This window comes from Dysidea avara, chromosome 10 (genome assembly GCF_963678975.1).
Source record: "Dysidea avara chromosome 10, odDysAvar1.4, whole genome shotgun sequence".
Taxonomy (NCBI): domain Eukaryota; kingdom Metazoa; phylum Porifera; class Demospongiae; order Dictyoceratida; family Dysideidae; genus Dysidea; species Dysidea avara.
In genome coordinates, this window is record NC_089281.1 from 20,335,238 (window position 1) to 20,348,694 (window position 13,457).

At 38.5% G+C, this 13,457-nt stretch overlaps 1 protein-coding gene across 13 annotated transcripts in view; it reads left to right on the top strand.

The window, feature by feature from the left end:
• Positions 1 to 13,457, top strand: part of LOC136268688 (protein NLRC3-like) — a 33,872-nt gene that overhangs the window by 7,437 nt on the left and 12,978 nt on the right. For all 13 annotated transcript variants that reach the window (XM_066064094.1, XM_066064102.1, XM_066064093.1 and 10 more), the window contains exons 6-8: positions 235 to 392; positions 713 to 1,056; positions 4,255 to 4,347. In XM_066064094.1, the coding sequence (XP_065920166.1) occupies positions 241 to 392; positions 713 to 1,056; positions 4,255 to 4,347 (589 nt within the window). In that variant the 5' untranslated portion in view covers positions 235 to 240. The remainder of the gene's footprint in view (positions 1 to 234; positions 393 to 712; positions 1,057 to 4,254; positions 4,348 to 13,457) is intronic.

Sequence of the window (13,457 nt, forward strand, 5' to 3'; positions counted from 1 at the left end):
TAGCTGGCAACTCTAAAGCACTAAACTTTAAGCAAGTATTGAATTCATTACAGGGGTGGGTATTTAATGGTTGTCTTCGTTACAAAGTGATGTCTGTTGTACAGAGGTTACAGGACTACGCTATACCATTCATACTTAGGAGGGTTCCATTATTTGGAATGTATATATCTTAATGGATGTTCCACTTCTTATTTTGATACTTTACAAGAGTTGTTATTATTTCCTTATACGTAGGACACTATGGGAACTTTAGTAATGGACAACAACTCTGTTACCCACGGGTCTTCTTTGCCATCAACTTCAGGATTATCACAAGTGTCTAATGTAACTGTTACTAGAGTTGATAGTCCTCAGTTACACTACCAAACAACTGAAAACGTCACATACACAAGGTGGGTAACTGTAACAGTATGTACAGACATTACATATAATAGGCAACATAATCAATCTCTTACAGTAACATATTCCTTCAGAAAGTGATAGTGAACAATGTGGGTCTTTTAATTCTTTAGAAAAGACACTAACTATACCAGTAGTCATTTTCAGAAGACTACATCACTAGGATCATATCTGGGTCATATCTGGGTCACATCTGAGTTGCCATTTGTGTCAGTGAGTGATCCAAGGAAACGACCACGGCCCAGTTTCAACCATGATACTAGCTACGTTTTCATAAAGTTTTATACTTATCTATGGTTTCTTATTATTATAGGTCATCACAAACCTGCTCACTGTTACAGATCTTTAAGAAATATTATTCAGATCTTGTTACATCATTGCCAATGAATGATGCTGTGTTCCTCGCAAAGTTATATTCGAATGATCTTTTACCTGGTGGCATGAATGAGATCATCAAGTCAATTCCCACTGCATCACAAAGAACTACAGAATTATTGGATAATGTTATTAAACCAACTATCAATAGTAATGATGGTACAAGACTCGGTGTACTACTGGAAGTGATGAAAGACAGTGAAGATGATAATTTAAGAAGGCTGGCCAGTACCATCTTGTCTACCTTGAGGGAGGGATTAATCAATGCCAAAACAGCTACAGGTACATATACTCTTAACAAATAGATTATCATACAGTACAATAGTACTGCATAGCAGGGACAACGAAGGTATGGCATGGCCCGTGATAAAGTATCACCCAAAAACCTGCATCAATTTCCTCTCATGATGACATGACAGTATTGGTTGGGTAAAATCTAGCCCAAAAGTGCCTTCAGATCAACTTGAATTTTTTTCGTCAAGTTGCTACAGAATTATAAAAAGTTTTATTCAATGGAATTTTCTACTGGCTGCCTGCCTGATGTGTTTAGTCAAGCATAGCGGAAAAGTGGCTACAGCTATGACCCTACTTCTTTCACCGAAATGCTTAGAATTCACTTAAGAAGAAACATTTGGCATATTAGCAGCCATTATAATCCATACAATACGTGCACTAGTGTCTTACTTTATCTTTCCATATACTATAGTGGCCTTAGTACAGTACAGCTTTGATCTCCTGGCATGCACGTATTACACCGACATTGAAGTACACGTGTGGGTCAAGTTCAGCGAGCTGTTCTCCCTTGTAGACGAGATGTTGCCTGCCACCAGAAAATGGACTGCTGATGTAGAAAGTGTATATATGAAAGTAGATTATTGTTGTAAGTGAGTTATAGTCTGGCGTAGCTGCGTGTAAGTGAGATAGTACACCAGACCTTGAGCCGTTGGTGTATATATGCAGCTGGAATGTAAGTGGACAACCACTTGTGCTTCTATGCTAATAATTTATGATTTCTGCAGATCATGATTCCACTCATGAATATGATTAAATATGTGAGATGGTTATGAATTGACAAAAAAGTTCACCAACAAGTATAAGAAAAAGTTTTAAACTAGAGTAGGGACAATGTAGTACCGCTGCAATAAAAAGTACTGAAAAGCTGGATTGGAGTAGTACGTAATGTCCAGATACTGTTAGACTATAAGAAGTGAATATCCCTACTGTGCGTTTTGATTGTAAAATCTCTGTAGCACAGTAGGGTTATTCACTTCTTATTATTTTGCAGTATCTGGATATTACGTACTACTCTGATCCAGCTTGTTTCAACACTTTTTATTGCAGTGGTACCTACTCTAGTTTAAAATTCTAGAATTCCTAAGTTTAGAATGAATTTAATTAACAATTGAATGTTTTAATTTTGTAATGCAAGCCAGCTGATTTGATTTTGCAATTAAACATGATTTATATCATAACTAGCCATACACACAGGCATAGTAGGCTTTATCATTTTTATGCTATACAGCTATATATATGCATTGCTATTAAACCCTGCAAACATAAAATTCCTTGTGGTGATCTTTATTGGAAGTGATTCATATGTAAATTTCCAGACCCTATGGCATGAAACAAATTCAATCAGAGAGTGAAAATAGTGGGGAATTCTGGTTAGCTCTATTAAAGTAGTAGTTAAACATGATTCTTTTCCAACCCAAAATCTGGAGTTGAGTGTACAGTATAGCTACAGTATACATGTAACAGTTGTTCCAAAATAATAAAAAAGTGTCATTGTGAATCTGTATGCCTGCCTGCCTGCCTGCCTGCCTGCCTGCCTGCCTGCCTGCCTGCCTGCCTGCCTGCCTGCCTGCCTGCCTGCCTGCCTGCCTGCCTGCCTGCCTGCCTGCCTGCCTGCCTGCCTGCCTGCCTGCCTGCCTGCCTGCCTGCCTGCCTGCCTGCCTGCCTGCCTGCCTGCCTGCCTGCCTGCCTGCCTGCCTGCCTGCCTGCCTGCCTGCCTGCCTGCCTGCCTGCCTGCCTGCCTGCCTGCCTGCCTGCCTGCCTGCCTGCCTGCCTGCCTGCCTGCCTGCCTGCCTGCCTGCCTGCCTGCCTGCCTGCCTGCCTGACCACAGTTGCAAGGGTAGAGGCCAAACAAAGCAGCGCAAGGTCACCATTTTACACCACAGCAACAAACTTATTGGTGGGATGTGCCTTTTGTAGTTCCAACGAATGTCTGCCTTCTGTGCTTTGCCATTCCTTTTATCCATCCTAACTACCTGGTAGACTCCTGTAAGCATTTGAGCATAAATTGGATGGCTGCAGCATTAAGGCTGCCAGTCATAGGTTTTTCTCCTTTCTACATCCTTTTCATACACACTTTATATAACAACTTTAACAGGCTGTAGGACCAGGTATCCTGCAGACCTTCAGGACTTGTGATGTAAAGCCTTAATGAATAACTAATGTCCATTTGGTTCCACATGGTGTACTTAGTCACTCTCTAGGGTTCCTATGGATGCAAAAATTAACAAGGAGAAAACATTCTGACTGCCTGGCAGATTCCTGTAAGTGTTGGTCAGGAGAGTAAATCGGATGGCTGCAGGATCCAGGCTACCTAGGTCCAGTCATGGATTTTTTCTCCTTTCTACATCCTACTTTATGTAACATCTTTAAACAGGCTGTAGGACCAGGTGTCTTGCAGACCTTCAGCACTTGTATTTTAAAGTCTTAATAAATAAATGGTCTTCTTCTTTATGCAAACCATACCATTGCATTAATTTTCCATGTCAACGCTTTCCTTGAAGGAGCATATTTAGATGTCACAAAACTAAATGAGGCATGTAACGGACTGTAGCAGCTAAGGTTTGCTTTTAAAACAATTGTCATGCCCTTGTCAATGATCAGAATATGCCATGACAAGAATCTAGATCAGTCAATGATCAGAATATGCCATGACAAGAATCTAGATCAGTAGGAAAACAAGGCATTGTGCCATACCCATTAGCTTGATCTACTGTGTAGCTGAGTGATACTCTAATACAGCAGTCGCAGCCACATGTGTATTTTATCACTGTGCTCTAACAAACGTTAACAAACTAGTGCAATAAAAATTATTTATTTAAAAATGAAGTAGGGTTCCAGCGATAAAAAGCAGCAAAACAAGAGATGATGGTAGCTATGAGGGAAAATCCCTAGCTTGTAGCAATGTGGGAAAATCTCTACTTTGGCATTAGCACTAGCATTATTTGATGTTGGTCAAGTTATCTCAGCACTCACCTAGCATACAACATAGATACTACCACCCATTCTCCAGTTGTTTTATGTGTGGTTTGACCTGATCAGCATTTAGGATTTCTACTGGTGGGATTCCACTGGCCTAGTCATAGATACGAGTAAAAGTTATTTGACCTGTGTGCTTAAACAACTGTTAATACCATTTGAAGTGTCAATTTATGTGCCCAAATTTACAATAGATTTGTTACTTTTTAGGTCTTGAAGAAGGAAATGATGAACTTAGTGAAGCCAAACTAGTGGGAAATATTTTGGAAAAGAATCAGATGTCATCTGGTAACACCACTGCTAGTAAGTGAATAAGTCAATCCACACAAAAACAGCCAAGCTGTGAAAAAATGGTGCGGCCTTAAAAAGCTTGGGTGAAAAAAGTTGTGAAATCAAAGGTGGCGGCCAAGAAATGGCTGCAATGATGTTAATGCTAATAAATTTTAACAATGCACACAGCCATTATTAAATTTTTTAGCATTAACATCATTGCAGCCATTTCTTGGCCGCCACCTTTGATTTCACAACTTTTTCACCCAGGCTTTTTAAGGCCGCACCATTTTTTCACAGCTTGACTGTTTTTGTGTGGATTTCACTTCTTTTTGTACTTATAAGGTCCCAAAACCAGCCTATGGCTGACTTTGAGGTTTGTTTTTACTCAAACTTCTTCTCTTCTATGTAGATACAATGATGATTATTGAAGACAGACTTATAAATGCATGATTTAATTCAATATTTGATAATATTATTGTAATACCCTAATAGAGTGCACATTTTTTGAGGACTTCTAATAGAACATACATAGAATGTTCTAGAACAATCTAGTACTTCTATTGGTAGATCTATGAAATTACAAATGTTTGTTATAAGCAGATTTCAACTAGAAATTTCAGAAATTAAGTGAGGTGATCAGCCGAGGTAGCAGTGGTTCAGTGGTTAAGGATGCTCCCTGGTTCGAACTCTGGTAAGCTTTTTTTGACATTTTTTGCACACCTTTTTTACCCTGTGGTGACTGCTCTATTAGAATATCTCAATCCCGCGATTTTACACTTGCTTAGTTTTTGCTTTATAACTTTGTTGCTGTAACTCTATTGCTATTCAAACTATCAAAAGGCACTGCTATGATGATCAGTCTATCTACACACCAATTTTCAAGTTATTTCTATACTTGGTTTACCCTGTAGCCATGACAGAAGTTTGATCTTTTTTTACGTGAATAAATGCTCATAACTCCTTGAATATTACTCAGATTCACAACAAACTTGGTACGTGAATCCACCGTTACACGTTCTTCATTTGTGCCATAGATCGAGGCAAATGAGTTACACGTTTGCATTTTATAGCAATTTTTGCAAAGTGTGTGAAAAGAAATCGAAGCCCCGGTAGCCCCCATACGGCATAAGAAGAAGAGAAAAATGAAGAAATTAAAATGAAATTTTGAGCACCCATATCTCGCAAATGGCTGTTGCGGATTTAATCAAATTTGCTGTGTGGCGTACCCTACTTGGGGGACAGCTATAATGCAAAAATGGTGTGCTTTGGAGAAGGGGCCATGGAGCTATGCACGCATGAAAAAGCTGTTTTCTTTCTTCCTGTAAATATACTCACGGTGTGGTCGCCGGCTTTCTTGGCCGCACGACACACTACCGTGTGTCTTGATACCCCAATCATAAATCATGCATCTTTTACAATGCCCAGCATATTACTATCTTAGTATATATGTATGCTAAAAGAGCCAAGCTGTGGCCCATAAAAAAAAAACAGAGTTAAAAGGTTGTTAAATCAAAGATTATAGCCAAGAACATGGCTGCAATAATGTCATTATTGACATTAACAGAGAAGGTTGGTCATGCGTCATCAAACATCTCGTGATCTCAAAGAAAGGTTCAACCCATTCAACCCCAACACCTCAGTATCGATATAAAGTATTCTAATGCACGAATTAGTATCGATAAATTATGGTTCCCAGTGCCCTTCGTTCAGCCACAAAGCATGCTGTGTGGCTTTCCCTTATCCAAGAAACAAAGGATACATCATGAATACTTCACATGGATGTGATGTAAAGGGAGGAAAATGCCAACACCTATTTCAAACACCATTTTTGGTTGTGCAATAACACGCATCAATGCATCATAGGACTATGACACGTGACCAACCTCCTCTGTGGCATTAATATAATTGCAGCCATTTCTTGGCTGTAACCTTTGATTTCACGACTTTTAACCCTGATTATTTGTTGCTCCACGTTGTCATAGATATCGTGTTTGTTGTAATCACAAGCCCCAAGGCTAGCAATAAGCCTTGCTTTTTATTTATCTTTTCTTTTGCTACAGGAATAAGAGTATATATTTGAACTATTTAGATGAATTTATTTGCAAATGTAGTACTATTGCATGGCTGAATGCTGTATAGTGTGACTTGTTAAGTAGTTGAATTACATACAGAGTGACTCGTTACAAAGCTGAATGCCCTAAAGGGTGACTTGCTATGGCGCTGAATGCTGTGCAGGGTGACATGTTACATAACTGGATGCTCTACCTAGTGACTAGTTATGTGGGTGAATGCTCTACAGGGTGTACATAGCTGAACAGTTTACAGTGTGTTTTGTTGCAAAGCTAGGTAAATGCTCCACAAGGTGACATGTTATATAACTGGATGCTCTACAGGTAGCTTGTTAAGTTGTTCAATGCTCCAGTACATAGCCAAATCCTTTAATAGGATGAATGCACTATTAGAGTATCAAAATTACACACTTATTATGCAAATCTGATTTTTGTAGAGTTGTACAGATAATTGGATTGGTAATCGGTAATTGGTAAAGCTGATAATTAGCTGTTTTTACCATAATTGGTTGTAATGAACTGTGGCCAGCAGATTATTAGCCTATTTAGCTTCATCAGGTGGAGGGAGAGGGCTGGTGTCAAAATTTCTGGAATGTGCTTTGCTAATTTTGAGGTAACTACAAAGCCAACCCTAGTGAGATGGTTGGAGCCCTATAGGCCACTTGTCTGATTACCAACTTTGAGTCGAGATAAGTGTACAACCTCATAGCACTGGCTTTACAAGCTGTACGTTTAGTGGAATATGTACAAATGTAGCTTGTAGAGACCTACAATCGGGTATCAGTTAACGATCGCTAAAATATCAAATGTTGGCTTAGCCTAAAATGGGATAATTGGTGCAACAATACATTTTTGTATTATAATAGTTTTCAGTCTGATTCTTCTAAATCACTGACACACCTTCTATGATGATTTATCTATCTACACATAGCAATGACAAACAAATCTTTTAAAGTAGAAGTAAACTACATACATTTTTAGCTACAGCATCTTGTACAGCATGAAAATATTTTGATATGTATGTTTGTCATGTTTGCTTTTGTAATAGATAGCAGTTGTTAAATAAACAAATGGGTGTTTCTCCAGACTTCTCTACTGAACACCATTGGTGATCATGGCACAAAAAAGTGATGACTTCCACTTTATAGTAGTAGTTGCGTATACTGTAAGTCGAAAGTTTAGCACCCATATCTCACGAACAACTGTGTGAATTTGATAAAATTTGCAGTGTGGCCTATTGTACCGTGTGGACAGCTATAATGCAAAATGGTGTGCTTTGGAGAAGGGACCATGGAACTATGCAAGTGTGAAAATTGCATTTTCTTCCTGTCGATATATGTACACATGGTGTGACACACCGCCTTTCTTGGCCACCGCTGTGTCTTGAGAATAATCTGTGATCCTGTGAGTTCTACACAAAGAAACTATTCAGCTGCATGATGTTATAAGGACAGCAGGTAGGTTGGGGGTAGCTCTGTTCTGAGGCATGGTTACTATGTTCCTATTCATTTAAGGGTATGTGGTTGTCCTGCTCCACTATTAGCACTGATTGAATGGTTGTATAAGTGATGGACCTATTACTACTGTATCTATTCACTCTTACAGTAGTGCCGGTAGGCACTTCAAATGCCTGTGGTGTCTGATTACACTCCTATAAGGAAAGTGTCAATATGGAAAGTTACGCTGTACTTCTGTATGGTTTCCTAGCATGAAGAAGAATTAAAGTACAAAGGAAAGACAAGTTGTAGAGAGGGTAGACATCAGCGTTGAAACCGGGTCCGGATCACTGCTGACCCTGATCCGGATAGCAATCTGGGCCAGACCTGGATTTGACCCGGGTGTGACCCGGATTAAGTAAAAGTGAGGTGTGCACCAAGAACTATGTTTTGAGTGCTCAACTAGCATGTTAAGCACAAGAGTAGCTATATGAAAACCAAGTAGGTGGGGTCTATAATTAACAATGTTAGTCAGTGGGCATGTTTCCACATAAGTTTGCAGATATGTTTCCTGCGAGTGGGTGTGGCTTTGTGCATACCTGACACACTGTAATTACAAACAGTATGATACATTCCTGATATAAATGGGTGTGGCTCATGAAAGAGGCTGGCCTTGACCATATTGTACAACAATTGATTAGTGGGCGTGGCTCCACATAATCCTGCAGGCAGTTATGAGCATGGTTTCATGCATTCCTATAAACTTTAATATCACTGATATAAATGGGCGTAACTGCACATATGGCTGCAGACAGTCGTCTGATAAGTGGGCGTAGCTCACAAAAGAAGCTGGGTTACATCATACTTGATTATAACACATTTATACACTTCTGTATTGTCCATCTAATTAATTTGCTTCACACGATCCAATCCAGGTCAGACCCAGATGACCCGACCTGGTTTCAACGCTGGTAGACACTTGCTGGGATCTGAAAAAGTGCATCTTACATGCAAGTTTGCTATTGTGGCATGAAATGGTGGCCATACACTGCTTTGTTTAGCCTCCAGACTCAAGACTATATCATCAGGCAGGCTGGCATGCAGGCACACCAATAATTGGGTATCAGCAGTTTTTAAAATTCAATTTTTATATAGTAAATTTGGGACAGATTTAGTGTGTAAGAAGTAGCATTGCACTTTTAGTACCATTCTTTCCTTTATTGCACTATGAATTCACTGAAGATGACTTGCAAGTAGTAAATAATGTTATATAAGAAATTGAGAAGTTATAAGGTACCATAATTGACTTATAAAATAAGTTTCATGTGTAAAACTGTATGCACAACAAATTTTTACCCAAATTTTTATTTTATACTATTACTACCGGTCGACCATGTCTTTGTTTGCTGGATACAAGGTTTAAAGTTTTGGAGCATTATATAGGTGATATTAATTTTCAACTAAGACACATCAAACATGAAAGAACATGGCATAACAATCGATCACAATATTTAAGATCATGCACCAATTAATAGATATACCAACTGATATCATACTCATACCAGCTCCATCTAACTACTCTCTACGAGGCCATTCAATGAGGCTGTTACAGCCAAACACAAGAGTAAACTCATATCTTAACTCATTCTTCCCTTCAAGTATAAAGATCTGGAATAATTTACCCAACGACCTCATCACCTGATCAAGTTTAGACCAATTTAAAGCAAGGCTAGCTGAACATCAATTAATCACATAATTAATTTTGTTGATTCACTATCTGTGCTTGTATATACAGAGGTTTTGCACAGTAAACAATAATAATAATCTTATTTCTACTACAGTGTCATTGTTGTAATAAATCAAAATACTCTAATAAAGCAGTCACTCTTGACTGGTTGTTTTTCTATCTAATCTCCATGTAGTTAACTAACCATTCCACTTGTATACATGTACCATCACCTACGGTCACAGAAATCATCAAGTGCACATGACCAAGTTGTGCTTGCTATCATAGTACAAAAATATGTCATGACTTTGACACCTCAGATCAAAGGAAACCACAAGTCATATTTCACATATAACCACAAATGCCGAAGCAGTACAAAGCATCGGTCCTTTTGATTGTATCTCTAATATAAGTTTTACCTTGTGGGTTTGAATTTAGCATATGGGTTTGAGTTTAGCATATAGACTAGGCTAAATGTTGTCTTGGAAGAAAAAGTGTAGATGAACACCTACAAGCATCACCAAATAATTGTTGTAATGAAAGTGGGAATCATTTTTCTACACAGCACATTGCTCAGACATTGTAAAGGTCAGTAACTTAACTCTTAAGTACTTACATTGATGAATGAACTTAGTTTAGGGATTCCTAATGGGATTAGACAGCTAGAAGTGGTGCCACTAAAACCAGAGAAACCCACAATCTGTTCTTTAAAAAAGTACAGTGTTCAGGCTGTATGAATAACAATTCTCATAAGTACTATAGCTCACGCTTTTAATTCATGATCGGTGTTTAGATACCTGTGTATAAAACAAATAGGGTATAATGTGACTGGATCTATGAAAACCCAACACAATCACGTAAGCCTAAATTTACAGTATACTGCTGATTTCATTTTTGTGTGAACAGTTCCGTCCATGATACAAGTTCCGTGTTATCGATAAGGTAAAGCTGAAACCTTTCTTCACGTTAACTTTGCCACTGTATTGTCACAGTGATTTCTTATGAGTAGTTGTGACCAATCCGTAAGCTAAAAAATCGCCGCGGAATAATTCACAGTGTGGACGGAATGTTCAAATGAAAATAAAACAACAGTGGATCCTTGTTTATCCAAACCTCAGTTATCCAAACACTTCGATTATCCAAACGCCAAATGTGACTGTTCTATTAGAGTATTTTGTCATCGGTGTGCATTCTATTAGAGTAAATGACTGTTCTATTAGAGTAATTCAATGAAGCTCTGTATATAAATCAATGGGCTTCAGTTACCGTATAGCTGGTAATTTTTGAAAGGTTTTTATTTTCGGATATTTTGAAGAGGCCCTTCTCTTTGAAAATAAATTCCCACGTCCGGTTGTTTTTCGAAAATAAATTCCCACAAGTGAAAGCAACCGTCCAACTTTCGGGGATTCGTTTGTGTATTCCTCGAGTTTTAGCTCAGTATTGCTAATGACAATGGGTAAACTGTATCATTACTGTACCAATAACCAGAAAACAGGTGATCCAGAATGGGAATTGGTGTCAGAAGGATAGCTAGCTATGATTGAGCGTGATCGTGCCAGTGAATTCACTCCTCCCGAGACTCCCTCAGTCTTCTCTCCAGTGCACAGGAATGGGGATTATTCTATCAGTAAGTCAGCTTTCAGCAAACATTCACGCATCTTCATAATTTGTGACACGAATTTTCATTTATTTGAAATCCATCCGGACTTCGAAATATGCACTCTTCGAAATTAAAATCTTTCGAAATTTAGATTTTGCTTCTTGTGCGAAAATTTCTGTTTCGAAAATAACCCGCTATACGGTATCCAAACAAATTCACTTATCTGAACATTTTTAGCTAACTATAAGAACAAAGCTGTTGGGGGGGATGACTGAGGATCCACTGTAACAGTAAATCATTGAATACAATAGGTGAAATACTTGCGTATTATTAAAAACTCTGTGATTTTTTGAATTCCATAAAATCCTGGATATCATTGTATTTGCCTACTCAAGAGGAATTGGAAAATCTTTGTTTTGTTGCAGTAGACCCAAGGACATGCAAGTTATGTATGTTTGTTTCCGTCATGTCGAAGCGATTGTACACAATTGATCTTTCTTCACAGCTTTTGCCCCTGAGTTTTGGCACCCCAAATTTTCTATTCAAGCATTACTATCAGCATTACTGTACCATACATAATAGAATCTATGGCTGTAGTACTAAGCAGGACCGGAGCCCATGGACGGTGACATTGGCTGGACCACTTTTCAGCTTGCATGGAAAACGCAAAATACTCTAATAGAGCAGTCATCATAATATACTCTAATGGAGCATTCGGTATAGATTATAGCCATTGTTCTCATTACACTGCTTGGTCTAAATCATTTAAATTTATGTTAATTTTCTTTAAATTACTTTTAAAGTTAATTACAATGAGTCAACTGCATGGCATTGCATGGAGCTAATTAATTATGCATACTCACACATTTATAGCAATTACAATCAAAATAATTATAACCTCCACATACCATTTCAAATCATATATTTTCCTTGAGGGAGCATGCTCCCAGACTTCCTAGCTTGACATGCAGTTGAGCATCACATGAAAGAGATAATCTCTGACTTAAATATCACATCAGATCAATAAAAGGTATAGTGTGTATGACTGTGACACCTCTGTTGCAGTCCATGGATGGCCTGACCACTCAAAATATCTCTGGAGTAGGTCAGTTTTTTTTGTGTTGAGTACAATTAAACTAGTCGAATAATCAAAGCATGGTACACTGTAGCATTAACTAATTACTTATGACAAGTAGAAAAATGCTCAGAGTCTTCTGAAACAGTTTCTTCCATCCCAGAGAGTGAACCTGCAAAAGCTGTACCACCCATGTTTGAAAGTATTTGTGAATCAGTTGAGTCAGAAACAGACCCTCTCAATTAGGTCAATGTATAGACTTTGCCTCAGTAAAAAAATTTTCTGGCTATGCCACTGACCACTTGCATGCACTGTCAATTTTTCAGCGAAAGTATTTTACCAAATCAAATTTTTGCCAACTGCAATTTTATAGTAAATCGCCAAATATTAGTTTCGTCAATATTTGTTGTTACATCCCAGTGCGTGGGAGTATCAAAGCGCCGCGCTGGGTTATAACTACCATACAGCTAGACAGAGCGGCGCTGCTACTGTACGATATATTAGTTATCACCCAGTGATAACTAACTTATCACCCTGTTGCGGAGCCACTCAGTCTCTTTCGTGATATCATAATAACCGCGAATGGCATTGTTTACCAATGGAACAAAGAGCCAAATAAGGAAATATTGATACAAAACACACCAATACAGCACTTAAAACTAGCTAAATCTTACAAGAAAACTGTTAATCCTTTACACAATAACACTACAAGTTACCAATACGATAGTTTAACAAATGTCAAGAATAGTCCGTGACGATTTTCGCTCCAGCAATCACTCCCAACGGTCACTATGGTGAAGAACTAACTTCCTCTAGCTTCATCGTTCTATCTCGGACTATGGTAGCCACTTGTTGGTCTTTATTTTTCTCTTGCACACCACGCGACACCACCATACCAACTTCTGACGAAGGCGAATCGTACCTGGAACCGCTGCTTCATAACACCGCCCTTCGCTACAGTACTGTAGGCAGTATGTAAGGTCTCTCTTGTAGCTACGAAGTAGAATCTCCACACAATTCGGACAAAATCTTGAGCACAGTGACAGGAACTCAAACCGGAACTTAATTTACTATCCGTAAACTTCTGCGCACTCCCGCGCACTGGGATATAAAATAGTTATATCCTGTATACTCGGATGATATCATTATTATTACACTCGTCCTCGGCTCCGCCTTGGACTCGTGTAATAACAATGATATCACCCTTGTACCGGGATATAACTATAACTTATAC